Source organism: Mytilus edulis, unplaced genomic scaffold, assembly GCF_963676685.1.
Source record: "Mytilus edulis unplaced genomic scaffold, xbMytEdul2.2 SCAFFOLD_363, whole genome shotgun sequence".
Taxonomy (NCBI): Eukaryota; Metazoa; Mollusca; class Bivalvia; order Mytilida; family Mytilidae; genus Mytilus; species Mytilus edulis.
Window position 1 is genome coordinate 1 of NW_027267011.1, and position 20,776 is coordinate 20,776.

The following is a 20,776-nucleotide window of genomic DNA, read 5'->3' on the forward strand; positions in this document are numbered from 1 at the left end:
TTCTCCTCTGAAACTACTGAATGGATTTGGTTAAAACTTAGCATGATTGTTCCTTAGATTATCCTGCACAAAGTGTGTGCTTTGATTTTTGATCCGTCACAAAACATGGCCGCCGTTACTTAAAATAGAACATAGGGGTCAAATGCAGTTTTTGGCTTATATCTCAAAAACGAAAGCATTTAGAGCAAATCTGACATGGAGTAAAAATGTTCATTAGGTCAAGATCTATCAGCTCTGAAATTTTCAGATGAATCAAACAAACCATTGTTGGGTTGCTGCCACTTAATTGGTAATTTTAAGGAAATTTTGCTGTTTTTGGTCATTATCTTGAATATTATTATAGATAAAGATAAACTGTAAACAGCAAAAAAGATCAGCAAAGTAAGATCTACAAATAAGTTAATATGACCAAAATTGTCAATTGACCCCTTAAGGGGTTATTGTCCTTTAATGACAATTTTTCACAATTTGTTCATCATATTTGCTAACTTTAAAAAATCTTCTCCTCTGAAACTACTCAATGGATTTGGTTAAAACTTAGCATGGTTTTTCTTTAGATTATCCTGCACAAAGTGTGTGCTTTGATTTTTGATCCGTCAAAAAACATGGCCGCCGTTACTTAAAATAGAACATAGGGGTCAAATGCAGTTTTTGGCTTATATCTCAAAACGAAAGCATTAAGAGCAAATCTGACATGGAGTAAAAATGTTCATTAGGTCAATATCTATCAGCCCTGAAATTTTCAGATGAATCAAACATCCAATTGTTGGGTTGCTGCCACTTAATTGGTAATTTTAAGGAAATTTTGCAGTTTTTGGTCATTATCTTGAATATTATTATAGATAAAGATAAACTGTAAACAGCAAATATGATCAGCAAAGTAAGATCTACAAATAAGTCAATTTGACCAAAATTGTCAATTGACCTCTTTAGGAGTTATTGCCCTTTAAAGACTTTTTTCACAATTTGTTCATCATGTTGACTTACTTTAAAAAATCTTCTCTTATGAAACTGCTGTATCAATTTCAGCCAAACTTAGGCTAAATGAGTTTCAGAGTTTCAGAGTATCTAGTATAAATTTTATATTTCATTTCCTTGTATGTCAAGAAACATAGCTCCTATGGCTAAAATAGAACATAGGAGAAAATGATTTTTTTTTGCTTTTGAAGAAAATAGGACGATTCAAAGAACATTTAAATAAATTGAAAAGCCAAAATAATCATTGATGAGAGATTAAACCAAAAAAATTCAGGTGAGCGATTCAGGCTCTTGAGAGCCTCTTGTTTTTATTAGTTGGTTTACAGGATTCTTCTAAAAAAGGAAGGGTAGGAGGTAGAAAAAAAATGAAAATAATGAAAAACATGGAAAAGGAGGTCGAAAAAAATTAAAATTGGAATTGATACTGTTTTTTTTTTTTTTTACAAAAAATCAAGAAACAAACAATGACTTCACTGTATAGTAATAATACTAACCATGTATGCAGATTGTTTCATGAACTGGTATTAATTCTTGCTGTATTAATCATGTTAATTAATGTGTTACAAGGAGTCCAATGTCAATGTAAATTGATAAAAGCAGATACATATATGTCTCTGATGAAAGGGAAGTGTGTTTTCCAATTGCATATCTTTTTGTTCTGTGTATTTATCATGTTTATTTATCAAATTTAAATCATGGAGTGACAAAATTCCTCATAACATTATACAATCTTTTTGAGGAAATACCATGTTCTCTGCATGTCATATGACTTCATTATATGGTAAATATAAACATACAATTTTTGTCCTTTTATAAATGCTATTTTAAGTATTAAGGCAGCAACCATTTGATTTTCTGGGGGGGGCTATGGTTTTTTTTTGGACAAATTTTTTTTCTTTCGCCTGCGGCGAAAAAACAATCTATTTTTTTCGCGACAAGTCTAAAACAATTTTTTTCTTTCAATTTTAGCATTACATATAGTGGCAGCTGACATGGCTGAGGGTGAAACAAACAATTTTTTTTTCTCAGAATCAAAAACAAATTATTTTTTCTCTCCAAAAACTGGAAACAAACTTTTTTTTCCAAAAAAAAACATAGCCCCACCCCCCCCCCCCCCCCCCCACCCCCCAGAAAATCAAATGGTTACTGCCTAACCTATATCTCAAAGTGTCCTGTAATTGTCCCTTTTTAGAAATGTGGAAGTGATATTGTCAGTCATTATATGACAGTAATACATGTTTTGATATCTTATTCACCATATCCCTTCTTTATCATTGTTTATATCAATTTGAATAAGAAAATCACATGGATCTTATTTAAATTCCAACTCAATAGGACTGTTCCATTAAAACATATTAATAGGAACCGTGGGAAGGTATTCAGGTATTTATATACATGTAATAAGGCCAATTAATCAGACACCCATCCCTGGCAGCAAGTAAAAAGATCCTTCCCTTTAGTAGGTACCTCATGATGTCATGTATGTTTAATTGAACAGTACAATTAAATATGAATTTCTAAGAAATATCTCTAGCAATGTTTAACCAGAGCAGAGAAAAAAAAACACAAACAGTTCTGACATCTATAATTTTATATTCAATGCTTCCTTTTTTGTCCAACTTGTAGCGCGTTCCTGGCCCTTCAACAGGTTTCTGATCTGCATGAAAAAAAATTGACCTGCCGTCATTCTTCATTTCTGACTGGTTCCTTTTCACCACATCAGTCTGTGCCAAAAACTTTTTCATCTACTAGTCCGGAAACTAAATATCAAAACTTGTCCCTACATGTATATGACTATATAAAATTTTGAAAATTTCACTAGTCCGAATCAAAACTTACAAGTCTGGGGCATCGGACTAGTGGCTAACGGTGCAGACTGCCACATTAGATCATGATGAAAAGTTGACTGAACAGGGAACCACACAGGATTTTCCAATCCACTCCAAGGGTATTCTGACTGGAGGAAGAAAGGCAGATCTTTTTTATATAGATTTTCTCATTACTTGGCGTCAGTTGTCTGTCATCCGTTGTCGTCTGTTAACTTTTACAAAAATCTTCTCCTCTGAAACTACTGGGCCAAATTTAACCATACTTGGCCACAATCATTATTGGGGTATCTAGTTTAAAGAATGTGTCCAGTGACCCATCCAACCAACCAAGATGACCGCCATGGCTATAGAACATAGGGGTAAAATGTAGATTTTGGCTTATAACTCTGAAACCAAAGCATTTAAAGCAAATCTGACAAGGGGTTAGATTGTTCATTAAGTCAAAATCTATCTGCCTGAAATTTTCAGATGAATTGGACAACTGGTTGTTGGGTTGCTGCCCCTCAATTGGTAATTTTTAAAGAAATTTTGTCGTTTTGGTTATTATCTTGAATACTATTATAGACAGAGATAAACTGTAAACAGCAATCATTTTCAGCAAAGTAAGATCTACAAATAAGTCAGCATATACAAAACGGTTAGTTGATCTCTTAAGGAGTTATTTTCCATTTATAGTCAATTTTTAACAATTTTCAGTAATTTGGTAAATTTTTGTAAATTTACAAAATTATTTCCTCTGTAACTAAAAGGCCAAGTTTATTATAGATAGAGAAAATTGTAAGTAGCAAGAATGTTCAGTAAAGTAAGATCTACAAACACATCACCATCACCAAAACACAATTTTGTCATGAATCCATCTGTGTCCTTTGTTTAAATATGCACATCTATAGACGAAGGTGAGCGACACAGGCTCTTAAGAGCCTCTAGTTTGTACTTCTTCAAACAGAAAAGGGTCTGCGGTATTAAAAAAAAATCCAAATTGGGGAGAAAACAGGGTCGGCTGATCCGTAAACCAACAAATAAAAAAAAGTGGCCTTATGTTAAATTATCTCAAAATGAGGGAAATAATGCAAAGAAATTTCCACTGTTCCAGATCCTTGGTTCTTAATCAATGTTAATTTGAAAATGTGCATTAGGTATTTTGAAAGATGTTGGTTTGGGAAAGGAATGTTATTTCAGTACAAAAAAAAGTACATGCATTTTACCATGTTTACAAAAAGTAATTTATTCATAAAAGAGGGGGGAAAGATATCAAACAGACAGTCAAACTCATAAATTGAAAAATAAACTGACAACACCATTGCTATGAAAGTAAAAGACAAACAGACAAATAATAGTGCACATGACACAACATAGAAAACTAAAGACTAAGCAACACGAACCCCATTAAAATACTGGGGGGGATAAGAGAGATGCAAAATATACCAATTGGACATTTAAACTCATAAATCGAAATTAAGCTGACTACCGGTACCCCAAGCCTTCATTGTTAAAAAGAAAAAGACAAACAGACAAACAATAGTACACCTTATATCATGTATATATTTGTTATATATACATGTATTTTTATAATGGTACATAAAAAGATTATAGAAACACCAAATACATTGACAGTGCAACAGGCAAGACAAACCACTGTCACCAGACAGCTCTGAAAAGAAAAAAGGTTTAAAAAAATAATACATGGTATATATTATTAGATTATTACATGGCATTTTAATAGTTCTTGTCTGTATTTCTTCAGCTGAAGTATACATGTATGGTAAAAAGATCATTACATGGCATTTTTCATATCCGACCCTTTATCCGCCCTTGTTCATGATATAAGCCCTCGAGCCTGTGGCTCTTGGTCTGATATCATGACCTAGGGATGATAAAGGGTCGATATGAAAAATGCCATGTTATAATCTATACATATATATGGTAAAACTGACCACAGGTGGGAGTCAAATATTTAAAAAATATATGAAATTGAATACACTTACTTTAAAATAGTAATACATTTATTAAAAATATCTTGTATCACACCTGTAGTTAATATACATGTATTGATAGTATTATTCCCTTTGTATAAATCCTGATAAAATACAAATTGATTGTATTTTATGCATCTTTTTCATTACAGATTTTCATGAAAGATGCATACAAAAGATCTTTGTAAATGGTGACGATGAAGATGATGATGTTAATGAAGAATTGTATGAGACAGTTATTCTGGCAAATCACCTGTTTTCAAGACTGACAATGCCAAGGATATCAAACAGTGCCAAATTTGGGTCATATTTCTCTGTTTTAAATGTTGACAAATCAAGAAATATACACAGGATGTGTCCATGTGATATGTGTAAAGAAAAAATACCTTTTCACAATTCTGGAATTGGTAAGTTACAGCATTAAAAATAAAGAGATGTTAAATGATTGTCAATGAAACAACTATCCACCAGAGTCAAATGACAGTGATGTCACTGTATGGCCTTTAACAATAAGAAAACCCATACATATAAAAAAAAAGATGTGGTATGATTGCCAATGAGACAACCGTCCACAAGAGACCAAAATGACACAGACATTAACAACTATAGGTCACTGTACGGCCTTCAACAATGAGCAAAGCCCATACCGCATAGTCAGCTATAAAAGGCCCTGATAAGACAATATAAAACAATTCAAACAAGAAAACTAACAGCCTTATTTATATAAAAAAATGAAAGAAAAACAAATAAGTAACACATGTATGTTATGTCATTAAGCAATGCTATCTTTTCCTCTGATTTTCGAGAATTTCTTTCTTTGTTCAACATGCTCCCAATGCTAAATGATAAGTTCATGTTTTTATTTTCTTATTGTAAATCTAATTTTAAGGTCATAATTTGGGAAAGAACTTAATATAAAATATTGAGTGTATGTGCACAAGACAACAAGCTAAAGCCAATGAAATTATATTCACAAATCAGATAAAAAAAAACAAACATTTTCCTACGTACGTACATTTCATTTTAGCAAAATACATTGATAACATGTTGATCATGTTGAATAAATTGAACCTACATGGACACAAAAAACAATAAATGATAAATAAATATTTAAGCTAGATGCTCTTCGACTTGGTTCAAGCTTTCAAAGCTCAAAAACTGGTAAATTCTGTATATTTTGTCTGGTAAACATGAAAATGTCCAAAGAAATGAATAGACTACATGTACATGATGTATGTATACCGGTATGTTGCTTTGTACATACCAAAAACAAAACAATCAAATTTGTCAAGATTAATTGGTGTAAAAAGCTAGTTCTTTCAGTACTTTCTCATGGCAGTCAGTTTTCTTAGGTGGATGAAGCCAGAGTGCTAGGTGAGAATTACGAACATTCAGTAGGAAAACAAAAAAGTCATATAAATTAAAACATGAAATAAATGTAACTGCTTATATATAGACCATTATTATTCTAATAAAATATGCTTCTTTAATAAGGACAATCAAACAGTGATTTTTCTTTTGAGAGCCCTATTAACATGCCAATGGTAGGATTTGAATCTTGAATAAACGACTTAGGCTAGTTTCTACCTTACATTCATTTTGTCCAAATCACTACTTTCACTTTCAACAATAATTTTTTTTCCACATGTTTTACTTATTTCAATATATATGACCCCTTATATTTATAGTACATGTAAACATTTTAAACAAAACAGTTGACAGAATACTTAGGAAGCATTACCCCATATAATAATTGGGAACTATATTCCAAGACCAGGAACAAAGTGAATTAATTGGTCTGAAGCCTTCTGTATACTATGAACATCAGTATATTATAAATAAAGTGTATTTGCTATTAACTTTTAATTCCAAGTTTCTTCTCCACAACGATCGCTGCTATATTTATATAGAAAGTCTCTATATATTATAGTAGTATTATACTACTATAATATATAGAGACTAGTATAATCATAGCATACATGTAGATAAACACAAAAATAATTGTCCTCCCTCCAAGTACTTTTGAAAATCATGTGCATGGTTAAAACCGGAAGTCTTATATATGACTAGAAGCAGGTCTGATGACGGAAACAATATTGGAACACCTTTTTTTCTTTGTTTTTCTCACAAAATAACTCAATCTGAATAATCATAAGAATGGATGACAAATGCGACTATGCATGGTACCAATAGGATAAAGAGGCATGATGATTAATTTATTGTGGAAGGAAGAGAAGCGACACACAAAATGAGGACTTCTTGTTTAATAGTATAGAATGTCAATTAATGTTCCTATAAGGTTGTAGTTAATTGTAAGTTTCTTTTCAGGAAGTGAGATGCTGTTTTATGGATATCCTGATATCTTAGTGTATTCCCTTGATGGAAAATGTAATATAGTACGGCCACAAAAAGAGGACAGAAATTACTGGCTAACAAGAGAAGACCATGACTTTGAAGCAGAATTTGATGAAAAGCAATTAATCGAATTAAAAAGACAGAAAGAACTATTGAGGTCTTCTCAAAACATTTCACAATTTGTAGCTCAGTGTATTACATTTTCATTTTATCAAAAACAATATCAGTTGAAACACAGGAAGGACAGTTTACCAGTGTCACTCATTCCAACCATTGCTTTGAGTGGAATGTATTTTGACATTTACATGTATGACCTTGACAATGATATACTTCTACGAAATAAAGGGGATCCTATTCCTCTGTGGAGAAGTTGTAGATATCCGGAGGCTAAATTAGATATGTCAGCTATCCTACAGATTTGGATGGTACTTAATCACTTAACATTGAACCCATCACTGCCTCAAGAGGACATACAATCATTAAAAGGGACATGTGACTTTCTTCAACATTTACCGCAAGAACGTATAGAGCTTATTGAAAGTACCATAGCAATGAAAAAAACATTTATGCCATGGCAATATGAGGAAATAAACACAATTCCTTTTCCAGAAACAAAAACTGTATTTCCTTATAAATCATGAGAAAAATTACTTGATAATGATATTAATATTTTTTATGACTGAGTAGACAAGTCAAAGGCAGACCATTAGAACATATATGGGATATGGCATTATGGGTAGGATTTATAAGCCCTATTGTAGTTTGAAATAGCCAAAAGGGAAGGAAATAATCACTAGGAGTAGCATCTACTACATCAAAAATTCATGGAAATTTTTATTAAATATAACTAGAGTGTACACCATAAGAGAGAGACTTTTAAAAACTTGTGAGATATTGACTCTCATTGTTAAATTTATATATTTATTACAAACTCTTCTAAGGCTTACCTATTATTGTTATGTTGCTTACAGTTATAATGTTTTGACACATCCGTCTGTCTGTCAGTCCATCAGTCCTGTTCTTGTCATCACTCCTCTGATACCACACAACAGAATTTCATGAAACCTTTTTAGCTCACCTGTTCTAAAGGGCTAAGTGAGCTTTTCTCATCACTTAGAGTCCGTCATTCTTCATTGTCATATGTCTCTATTAAATTTTATAAAAATCTTCTCATCTGAAATTACTAGGCCAAATTAACTAAACTTGGCCACAATCATCATTGGGGTATTTAATTTTAAAAATGTGTCTGGTGACATGCCTAACCAACCAAGATTGCCCCAATGGCTAAAAATAGAACATAAGAGTAAAATGAGATTTTGGCTTTTATCTCTGAACATTCTGAAACCAAAGCATTTAAAGCAAATCTGGCATGAGGTAAAATCGTTTATCAGGTCAACATACATCTGCCCTGAAATTTTCTAATGAATCGGACAACCTGTTTAATTGGTTGCTGCCCCTAAATTGGTAATTTTGAGGAAATTTTGCCGTTTTTAGTTCGACTGTCCTGAAGGGCCAAGTGAGCTTTTCTCATCACTTGGCATCTGTCGTCCGTAAACTTTTACAAAAATCTCCTCCTCTGAAACTACTGGGCCAAATTTAACTAAACTTGGCCTCAATCATCATTGGGATGTCTTTTTTTTAAAAATGTGTTCGATGACCCGGCCAACCAACCAAGATGGCTACAATGGCTAAACATAGAACATAGGGGTAAAATGTAGGGTTTGGCTTGTATTTCTAAAGCCAAAGCATTTAGAGCAAATATGACGGGGGAAAATTTGTTTATCGGGTCTAAGTTCTATCTGCCCTGAAATTTTCAGATGAGTCTGACAACCCGTTGTTGGGTTGCTGCCCCTGAATTGGTAATTTTAAGGAAATTTTGCTGTTTTTGGTTATTACTTGAATATTATTTTAGATGAGATAAACTGTAAACAGTAATAATGTTTAGCAAAGTAAGTTGACCCTTTAAGGAGTCATTGACCTTGATAGTCAATTTTAAACAATTTTTTTTAAATTTTTGTTATCTTTTGCAACTTTTAAACTACGAAGACAAATTCAACCAAACTTGTCCACAATCATTATTAGGGTATCTAGTTTAAAAATGTGTCCAAAGACCCCGCCCGTACAGTTTTTTGGCTTATATCACTGAAACCAAAGCATTTAGAGCAAATCTGACGAGTATCAAATGTTCATTAGGTCAAGATTTATCTGGCTTGAAATTTTCAGACCAATCAGGCAACTTGTTGTTTGGTTGCTGCCCTTGAATTGGTAATTTTAAGAAAATTTTGCATCATTTGGTTATTATCATAGATAGCTATATAGAGATAAACTATAAACAGCAATAATGTACAGCAAAGAAATGCCTACAAATAAGTCAACATGACCAAAATAATCAATTGACCCCTTTAAAGTCAATTTTTAACAATTTTTGTAAATTTTTGTAAATATTTACAAAATATTTTTCACTGTAACTACTTGGCCAAGTTCATTATAGCTAGAGATAATTATAAGCAGCAAGAATTTTCAGTAAAGTATGATCTACAAACACATCACCATTTTCAAAACACAATTTTGTCATGAATCCATCTGTGTCCTTTGTTCAACATGCACATAGACCAAGGTGAGTGACACAGGCTCTTAAGAGCCTCTAGTTTGGTTTACCAACTCTATTAGAGTTAACAGCAAAACAATATCTACCATTAACTTTTTTGCTCAATTAAACTGTTAACAGGAGATATTGTCTTCAAATGGAGATTGACATTTTTCCCTTTTAAGGGCCAAGTTAACTTTTCTCATCACTTGCCATCAGTCGTCCGTCGTCATCCGTCATTGACCACAATCATCATTTGGGTATTTAGTTGAAAAAATGTGTTCGGTGACCCGGCTTACCAACAAAAATGGCCGCCATGGCTAAAAATAGAACATAGGGGTAAAATGTAGATTTTGTCTTATAACTCTGAAACCAAAGCATTTAGAGCAAATCTGACATGGGGTCAAATTGTTTATATGTCCAGATCTATCTGCCCTGAAATTTTCAGATGTTTCGGACAACCGGTTGTTTGGTTGCTGAACCTGAATTGCTAATTTTAAGGAAATTAAGCCGTTTTTATACGACCTCAAAAATTGAAAAATTTTTGGTCGTATATTGGTATGACGTTGGAACTGGTGTCGTCGGCATACGTCGTGGTCGTCGTCCGAAGACATTTGGTTTTCGCACTATAACTTTAGTATCAGTAAATAGAAATCTATGAAATTTTAACACAAGATTTATGACCATAAAAGGAAGGTTGGGGTTGATTTGGGAGTTTTGGTCCCAACAGTTTAGGAATTAGGGGCCAAAAAGGGCTCATATAAGCATTTTTCTTGGTTTTCGCACAATAACTGTAGTATAAGTAAACAGAAATCTATGACATTTTAACATAAGGTTTAAGACCACAAAAGGAAGGTATGGATTGATTTTGGGAGTTTTGGTCCCAATAGTTTAGGAATTAGGGGTGAAAAAAGGTCCCAAATAAGCTTTTTTCTTGGTTTTTGCACAATAACTTTAGTATAAGTAAATAAAAATCTATGAAACTTTAACACAAGGTTTATGACCACAAAAGGAAGGTATGGATTGATTTTGGGAGTTTTGGTCCCAACAGTTTAGGAATTAGGGGCAAGAAAAAAGGTCCCAAATGAACATTTTTCTTGGTTTTTGCACAATAACTTTAGTATAAGTTAATAAAAATCTATAAAACTTTAACACAAGGTTTATGACCACAAAAGGAAGGTATGGATTGATTTTGGGAGTTTTGGTCCCAACAGTTTAGGAATTAGGGGCAAAAAAAGGTCCCAAATGAGCATTTTTCTTGGTTTTTGCACAATAACTTTAGTATAAGTAAATAAAAATCTATGAAACTTTAACACAAGGTTTATGACCACAAAAGGAAGGTTGGGATTGACTTTGGGAGTTTTGGTCCCAACAGTTTAGGAATTAGGGGCCAAAAGGTTCCATAATTAAATTTTGTTTGATTTCATCAAAAAATGAATTATTTGGGTTCTTTGATATGCCAAATCTAACCGTGTAATTAGATTCTTAATTTTTATGCCCCACCTACGATAGTAGAGGGGCATTATGTTTTCTGGTCTGTGCGTCCGTCCGTCTGTCCGTCCTTCCGTCTGTCCGTCCGTTCGTTCAGGTTAAAGTTTTTGGTCAAGGTAATTTTTGATGAAGTTGAAGTCCAATCAACTTCAAACGTAGTACACATGTTCCCTATGATATGATCTTTCTAATTTAATTGCCAAATTTGACTTTGGACCCCAATTTCACGGTCCACTGAACATAGAAAATAATAGTGCAAGTTTCAGGTTAAAGTTTTTGGTCAAGGTAGTTTTTGATGAAGTTGAAGTCCAACCAACTTCAAACTTAGTACACATGTTCCCTATGACATGATCTTTCTAATTTAATTGCCAAATTAGACTTTTGACCCCAATTTCACGGTCCACTGAACATAGAAAATAATAGTGCAAGTTTCAGGTTAAAGTTTTTGGTCAAGGTAGTTTTTGATGAAGTTGAAGTCCAATCAACTTCAAACTTAGTACACATGTTCCCTATGATATGATCTTTCTAATTTAATTGCCAAATTAGACTTTTGACCCCAATTTCACGGTCCACTGAACATAGAAAATAATAGTGCAAGTTTCAGGTTAAAGTTTTTGGTCAAGGTAGTTTTTGATGAAGTTGAAGTCCAATCAACTTCAAACTTAGTACACATGTTCCCTATTACATGATCTTTCTAATTTTATTGCCAAATTAGACGTTTGACCCCAATTTCACGGTCCCCTGAACATAGAAAATAATAGTGCAAGTTTCAGGTTAAAGTTTTTGGTCAAGGTAGTTTTTGATGAAGTTGAAGTCCAATCAACTTCAAACTAAGTACACATGTTCCCTATGATATGATCTTTCTAATTTAATTGCCAAATTGCCCCCCCCCCCCCCCCCCCCCCCCCCCCAATTGGTAAATTTTGACGTTTTTGGTTATTATCTTGAGTATTATTATAGATAGAGATAAACTGTAAACAGCCATATTGTTCAGCAAAGTAAGATCTACAAATAAATCAAAATGACCAAAATGGTCAGTTGACTCTTAAGGAGTTATTGTCCTTTATAATCAATTTTTAACAATTTTCATTAATTTGGTAAATTTTTACATTTTTTATGATAATTATTTATATTTATTTTTGTAAGCTCCATTTTGATTTTTTTTATCAAATTTTTATTTTATGTTTCTGAGTTATAAGATTTTATTTGTTTAAAGTCCCGACAACAGATTTACTAAGTATTACGCAACAGCACAGTGTATTGCACTACAGCAAGTATAATCTTCAATTGAATATAAATTCAATTCATATAACCAATTTCAAGTTTTTTTTACTGCATTTATTCAAAAACCTATAATATGTCAAATATCTAATTACAATCAGAAAAAAGACCTTTATCAAGCTTGAATATTGTATCCATTTTTGCCCCAACTGTTCAGGGTTAGACCTTTGTGGGCATATCCAGCTTGGCTCAGCGATGCAGTTTATTCTCAATATCGCCAAAAAAATAAAAATGCATTTTAATCTGAAATGACAAAATGGCAATACAATTTAATAAATGTACACGATGATTTCTGAATTTACAGTACATGGTTCTTATGAAGTTAAGGATGTTTGCTTGTCATGTTTTTGAATTTTTGTCAGATTTTCGATATCCTCTGGTTTTATCCATTTGAATGCCTTAAAAAAATTTGCCCATGCCCCCATTTTTCTTTTTATAAATCTTTTACATGTATAATTATAAGCCATTTGTAAAAGTCTTATAAAATCTTATTTATTTTTTAAACGTTTTTGAGGACTTTAACTGGTCAATGAGAAAGCTATGAAAAATCAAGAGAGAACATTTACTCGCCAAAATTCCAGTGGCTAATATCTCGAAAACAAGCACATTGACTCCTATTTCTTTTTTGCTCTTTTGATTCATCAATAAATACTAGTTTTATGGAAAGTTATTTATTTTGAAACTGAGCAGCGAATTTCTTTAAAATCAAATCAGGATATACATGGTTCTTATGAAATTCAAACTTATTTAGAGCAATAATTGAAAAAATAGTTGATTATACATGTTTTTGTCTTTCCGATTGCCACCACTCAATATAAGAACTTGTAGTATGTATTATATATTATATTAGGCAAAGAACAATATGTTTCATAGTTTACATTCTTTGGAAATAGATTTATAACAAAATAACATCGAAAACTATAGTTGTCCAGTAGGAAATATTTGAGAACTGTATTTTATTTAGTGTCATCTAAAATAAATATAGTTATCTTTCTTTGTATTGCAGGGTCATCATATATATATATTACTTCACAATAAAACTAATCAATTGATCCTGAGGTGTTTATTTTATGAACGACCAAAACAACCTGATTACAATTGCAACATTTAATTTTGGAATATATTAACTGTCTCGAGTAGATAGTTTCATGTAGTTGTAGAATCTATCTGAAATACGAGAAAACTATCTTATGTGCTCGAAAAGGCCCATACTCGGTTAGAAATTTAATCTATTTTATGTTAAATGTTGCTTTGCAGAGTTGCCTCGACTTTTTATCCATAGCTACAGCACTAACTTCGGTTTTACCAAACTCAAACTCTATGTCAAACCATCTTTTCTCGTCAGAAGGATCTTCAATTGCCATGACAATTTCTCCAAGAAGGTAACAGCCTTTTTCATCTACATATTTTGGATGAGCGTTATTTGTTGTGTAGACAGAAAGTTTTATTTCATTTTGCTTTTCCATAGTAGTGCTATATGATTTAGTAATTTTAGTCCCAACTGGAACGGATGAATTTTCCTTCATTATAACATCAAACAAGTTTCGAGTTTTTTCGACGCCGGCTATAACTGATTTGTGTTTCTCATCGTGTTTTGTTGGATCAAACTTAGCAGTCATCGCCACTCCATATGTCGTTTTGATCACTCTTGATTGAATTGCTGAAGGATTTTGACCAAACAAAACTGCACCTTTAAGAACTGCCAAGTCAGCTTGTTCCGGAACGATTATTCTATGTTTAGGGAACTGTTTTCTCAGTTCGGCTTGTATCAGGCGACATTCCGAAAATCCGCCCACCATTATGATAAGCGATGTCTTGCGAGCTTCTCTTTTCTCAAGTACGGACTTCACAAGAGAAATGATGCCATCGATAGTTGGGGCAAATAAAGATTTCATTAAATCTACTTCAAATCTTATTTTGTCACCACGGCGAATAATATCTCCTTTATATTTAGAAGATGCTAACGCAGAATCAAAACTCTCGGATAAGTGTTTTTGACAAAGCGAATCAAACGTTGCAAAAGGGAATGTTACATTTACTTTTCCTGTAGTTGTGGTATCGATTGTTCTTTTAACATTTTCAAACGCCCTGAAAATATCTAAGTAGGCACCTGGTTCTTTAAGTTTCATTGTATTCATAAGTGGAGCCCCAACTATCTTTACAAATAGTTGAAAAAAGGCATTATCAACTGACGTACCACCACAGTCATTTCCATCTGCTCGGCAAATTTCTTTCAATTGACCATCTGGCAGTTTTTCATGCAACGTTATGTCTGCTGTTCCACCTTTGAATTAGAAAAGAAACCATGTGCGGAATCAGAAGAAAAAAGAAACTTTTTTGTTTTGGGATACAAAATCAACTACTTTTACAAGTATTTAATTCACTTGTTAAAGATTTAAATTGCTGTCGATAATATACTTTTTCCAACATTTATTTCTTCATACAAAGTCCGTTTATATTTCATTTTACTGAATTGTTCAAACTCGCAAAATCCGTATTGTGGTTGATGGTTGGTGACAAATTAAAATTGGATTCAGAGAAATAATTTCGAAAATATATGTAAGAAAAAAATCATTTAATACATAAGACAGAATTTAATAACGTAAGAAGTCCCGGCCAGATTATTTTTTGTCCATATGCACGGCGGATAAGGTTGTCGTGCGAGAGAATGTGATATGGTCCTCACCGGTGCTGGTGATCGTTGTCGGAATGATAAGAAGTAATTGAAATGCAATGTTTAGTTTTGTTTATTATGGATTCAAAGGCAAACAACTAAAATATTGACAAATAGATAATAGAAAAAGGTTATATATTAAACTAATATAGAGATTATATATAATAAGGTCTAATACATTTATTTTATCTAAATGCATATTTTGTTTTACCTCCAAGATCGACAATCATATATCTGGTACCAGCACTTGACATGTGAAAGCCTGTCTCTGCTCCATGTAGTTTTTCTGTTGGGAGATACTGGCAGTAGATAGAAGCAGCCTCGGGCTCTAACGCAATAAAAAGGTTATTATCAGGAATTCCAGCCTTCAATTTAAAATAGACTATTACTTTTTTTAGTTTAGTTTTCGTGCTGCTTGCATAGCAGAAAGGTTATTTGTTCATAAAGGGTCAACACTAGGTTTTTTTTAAATTCCATAGAATTAAAAATATCTTTAGTATCATAATACATCGAAAAAAATCATAAAATTATTTTCAAACTTTCCGTCCATTATGATCCCAATGAAATAACTGTTTAATGTTTACACTCTAGAACAATTGTTTTCCAAATGGAGAGACACCAAAAACTCCTGATCAACAGCCTAAATCCATGACATATGAATATATTTCTAAATACGTTGAAACTAGTATGAAACTACTGATTTACAGACAAGCCTTCGTTTCAGGAATTTGGACTTTTCTTTGACTTTAGTTAAACATTTGTTTTTCCTAACCACTAAAAAAATTAAAATGTTCGCTTCGTTAACTTTTCCCTCCCTCATCTCAAAACTGATGACATTTGTTCTTGCAACACTTCACCATCAGCAGAAAGTAATCTAAGGTCCTGTTTCATTTCTGGATTAGACTAAATAACGACAAGGTGTATGTAGAAGGAGTGTTGTATTATATATATGTAGAATTCGGTTACAATATGAACACAGTACGATATGTGTGCTCGAGACCTCATTGATTACATGGTCAATTAAATCATAGCAATCTGAAATAAATTGTTTCCTTGGACTATGACACTAGTAAACGACGATTAGTTTAATTTTAAATAGGAAGATATTGATATAACCTGTTATTGAATAAAAAAAATATGTTCATAATTAACAATGTCTTTCAGTTTTTCCTTATAAAAATAAAGAGATGTGGTATGATTGCCAATGAGACAACTATCCACCAAAGTTAAAAAGTGGATGTAATCAATTATGTAGGTGAGCCTTTAACTTTTCTATAAACTATAGAAAGGAGGCGTCTTTTTTCAAGTTCTTTCAAAAGCTTATTATTGATGATCCATGCAAGCTAAATTAGCAAATAGTTGACTACCATACGCGACAGAATAAACAAATAGCAAACTTCAACTACATTAACCAACGGAAAAATATACAAAACAGTTAATCAGCTTTAAATTCTCATCTGAGTTTTTAAAAGAAGAAAATGTTATATGTTTATTCCTAATACAAACAAATATTGCCTGATATCCATCAGGAAATGAAGAGACCTACCAATTCATGAAAAAACGTATAATAATGGCCACTAAACTAAAATGTAAATCAGCCCTACATAGTTTTTAGTTTATTTGGTGTGTCATGAGTTTTTTTTGGTCTCATGTTTATAAAACTCATCTATTTTTTTAAATTTATTTTGTATTTGAAACATTGTACTTTCAGCACCTACTATTAGAATGACTACTCATTCTTTTTTTTTTGGTTAAAAAATCTTTAGATGTCAAATATTCGATCTTACATTATCGTTTGCACAACATATGTATGTTGGCTATTACTCGTACCTTATTAGCGGCCTTTCTCATAAACTGCTTGGCCGAGTCTGTCCATATTGCTGGTAGTGTCAATACCCATCTCACATCGTCCCTTGACATTCCTGTTCCCCTTTTTTCTAATAATTCTAGTAAATGATCAACTAATGCTTTGATTGACAAGGCAAACACATTTATTGCTGATACGGATTTCCCTGTCACGTCTTCAAGGATCAGTTCGGAAGACAAGTGCTACAAAATAAACTCATCATTACCAGGATAAAATTTTGCATTAACGTCAGACGAACGTTTTGTCTACAAAAGACTCATCAGTGACGCTCGAATCCAAAAAAGTTAAAAAGTTAAAAGTTTTGCCAAATACGGCTAAGGTAATCTATTCCTGAGGTAGAAAAGCCTTAGTATTTCAAAAATGCAAAGTTATGTAAACAGTTAATTTATAAATATGACCATAGCAATGATAATTTTTGGCTACTGGGCTGGTGATACCCTCGGGGAATTAGAATTCCACCAGCAGTTGCGTCTACCCAGTGGTTGTTTATAAACTCATAAGAATGTTCTATAATTACTTTAATCATTAAAGCATCGGTTATAGGATCATGAATTATCTTCAGACTTACAATCATCATAACCATAGCATTATCAATTTGTTACAGCAATAGTCAAATCGTTTGCACTGAGCACTTAAATGTATTTAAATTAACATCTTATAAATAAAAAGTTAAATTTGCGATTTGTTTGCCAATATATTGACCCATATATGTTACTTTGTTAGCGCATATTTTCTAAACATGACAAAAAAAGCCTTTTAAAATGAAATGTAAAAAATACATTTTATTGGCTGATATATGGAAGCCTTAACTTATTTGGACACAAATGGTAACCAATGATATTATGATATGTTTTGGGTAAACACAGCTTTAAAATGGTCGTATTTATGAATGCGAAATAAAAATACATACTTTGTTCTTATGAAGCTTCATCTTAAATCTATTAAAGAAGTAGTAATTGCTTTGTTCCTCATCCAAAACAAGATCTGAATATGTATTTTCAGCATCATAACCAAAAGACTTAAACTCCTTATTTTTGTCAAGAAGTAGACACGTTGGTGTTTTCAGAGACCAGTGCTGAGAGGATCCAGAATTCCATGCTTGATTGGCTTGAATTTTTAATGGCTCTGTTTTAAAATCTCCTCGCAAGGCATATGCATATCCTGAATACGTTGTCCCAAAATCTAATGCTGCAACTAATAGGTATCTGTCACTTTTGGTACTCATTTTCGGATTTCTTTAATAAACAAATTGTAAAGATCAGAAATATAACATCATCTATGGCACACTGTCTCTACCCGCTTATTTAAAGAAAAAAGAAAAGGATGGCTGTTTAATACTTTAATGTCTAAATGAAACCATCACCACTTAGCAAAAGCTCACTCCTCACTTTAAATTTTAGATAGTGCATGACTCCGTTTTTTAAGCCTAACTTATACTTTGATGCTTTTGCTTTTGTGTTCACTTTTTTCCTGCAATTGCGATAACTATTGCAGCTGCATTACCGTTAGCCAAATATGGAGAGTGAGTTGTATCTATCACCAAACACTCCAACGCCGTATATATATAAAAAAAAACAAAAAAACCATCCAAACATTTTCAATAGACCTATATCTTTATAGTATGTGAAATCATCCAGTTCTAGAAAAATGTCGATCAACCATAAGCATCGAATTCTTCAACGATTATAATTAAAAAGAATAGAATATGACATACGACATTTACTGACGTTGTTAGAAATGAGTTCACAGGCGCCATATGACATGGACATTATTTTAAGACGTTTAAACAGGAAAATGATCATGGATGAAAGATCTTTTTTGCAATCTTACTTTTTTACCAAGTTGTCTTGAAAACTAAAATCAGAAACATCGATATCAGTTGTAAAAAAAGAATCAGCAATACAGGATCGATTTAACTATAAACAGACCCCTCATTAATAGGAGTTTTACTGCCCTACAACGACATGCAATTTATATGTTATTAGACTCCTTGAAAAAAACAAAAACTCAAAAAAACATTAGAAAACAGATTCTCAGAGGGACGAAAGACACCAAAGGGACGGTCAAACTCATAAATCTAAAACAAACTGACAACGCCATGGCTAAAAATGAAAAAGACAAACAGAAAAACAATAGTACACATGACACAACATAGAAAACTAAAGAATATACAACACGAACCCCACCAAAAACTAGGGGTGATCTCAGGTGCTCCGGAAGGGTAAGCAGATCCTGCTCCACATGTGGTACCCGTCGTGTTGCTTATGTGATTACAAATCCGGTAAATAGTCTAATTCGGTAGGTTACATTCATGAAAGGGAAGGGTATTGTAGTTACGACGTAAGGAACATATCCGATTTCATTTGTGAAACGGTTATTCCATAACGGTCAAATAACTCGTGATGGCGTCCGTAAAATTTACGAAGGGATGATTTCAACTTTACCATTTGGAACTCTTGGTTTAATAGCTTCCTTGTGAGCAGTAACCCTCTATCAAGAAAATCATGATAGGAAATGCAAGCACGGGAATATTGTATCAATTGGGAGATCTATACCCCGTATGCAGGTGCTGCTGGAATGTTGCTACTTAGAAATGGAAAGTTCACAATTGGAAAGCTGAAATCATCTCTTTTGTCGTAAAGTTTTGTTTTCAACCGACCCTCATTGTCAATTTCTAGATGTAAGTCAAGATATGAAGCCGAATTAACTGTATCTGTAGTATCCTTTATCTCCAATTCGATGGGATAGATGCGTTCCACATAGTCACCAAATTTTGAATTGTTTGTGTATTGTGATCTGAGAATATTAATACTGAGATTCATTCCATTACACCATATCTATCAATACGCATTTTACTTTATTCTGACAACTTCGGATATATGTCTTGACTGGCCTTATTTTGTTATCGAAATGACCTTCTGTATTTCCAATTTATATATTATACAATTTGACTAATACTAATGTTGATAATCAATCTGATTAAAATATTATAGATATCATGTATACATCATTGAAAATATAATGGAATTTGATGAGACTGTCATCAAAGTGAGAGGGTTAGCGCTATAAAACCAGGTTTAATCCACCATTTTCTACATTTGAAAATGCCTGTACCAAGTCAGGAATATGACAGTTCTTGTCGATTCGTTTTTGGTGTGTTTTGTTATTTGATTTTGCCATGTGATTATGGACTTTCCGATTAGATTTTCCTCTAAGTTCAGTATTTTTGTGATTTTAATTTTTGCATAGGACCATACACAGGGAGGCATTGGCAAAGGGTCTGTAGTTTAACATGTTATTATAGATTGCAGTCCGGTATGATTGAAAACTTTCTCTAAAATGATTGATCGCAGAATGTATTGTTGAAACCCTCTTAGCAATGCTTAGTTCAATGATTCAAAACATGATTAATGTGCCTTCTCATACTTTTGATAAGGTCTTCCCACAATTTTAATTTTTGAAGGAAGCCTTACCATGGGCATTGCGATTGGTATTCCTATTTCCTTTATAATTATATAAGAAAATAAAAAGATAATATATTACTTTCCTTCTTACAGTTTAAAATGGTATATGCAAGTTACTGATTGTTTAAATTCACGCAATTCGAAGATCTGTGTTATCACAAACAGGTACATACGAGAAAATGTATCCTTCAAGATTAAATTGCTAAATGTAATATCATGTGGACTGGCCTTTTTTGTGACCTATACTGCAGATAAAATAACAAGTATGTTAAACTTT

The 20,776-nt window shown here is 32.6% G+C and overlaps 2 protein-coding genes across 2 annotated transcripts; one reads left to right on the plus strand and one right to left on the minus strand.

The window, feature by feature from the left end:
- Positions 1-4,932: 4,932 nt before the first annotated feature.
- LOC139504751 (uncharacterized) lies at positions 4,933-7,912 on the plus strand (the record flags this gene model as incomplete). The annotated part of the gene is given in 2 exon segments (XM_071294733.1): positions 4,933-5,187; positions 7,109-7,912. Coding segments are annotated over 2 exon segments (923 nt in total), but the record flags the coding sequence as incomplete, so codon positions are not given.
- A 5,321-nt stretch (positions 7,913-13,233) lies between these two features.
- Positions 13,234-18,264, minus strand: LOC139504752 (heat shock 70 kDa protein 12A-like). Its single transcript, XM_071294734.1, has 4 exons — positions 17,946-18,264; positions 16,999-17,217; positions 15,380-15,533; positions 13,234-14,778 (listed from the first exon to the last, which is right to left on the minus strand). Exons 1-4 carry the CDS (start codon positions 18,258-18,260, stop codon positions 13,724-13,726), a joined length of 1,743 nt encoding a protein of 580 aa, XP_071150835.1. The 5' UTR covers positions 18,261-18,264; the 3' UTR covers positions 13,234-13,723.
- Between the last annotated feature and the right edge of the window lie 2,512 nt (positions 18,265-20,776).

Coding starts and splice junctions, on each gene's coding strand:
- LOC139504752 (XM_071294734.1), bottom strand. CDS start 18,260: ATGAGTACCAAAAGTGACAGATACCTATTAGTTGCAGCATTAGATTTT. Junction 17,218..17,945: donor TGAAGCTTCATAAGAACAAA/GTATGTATTTTT, acceptor TTTATTTTGTAG/CACTTGTCTTCCGAACTGAT. Junction 15,534..16,998: donor TGAGAAAGGCCGCTAATAAG/GTACGAGTAATA, acceptor TTTAAATTGAAG/GCTGGAATTCCTGATAATAA.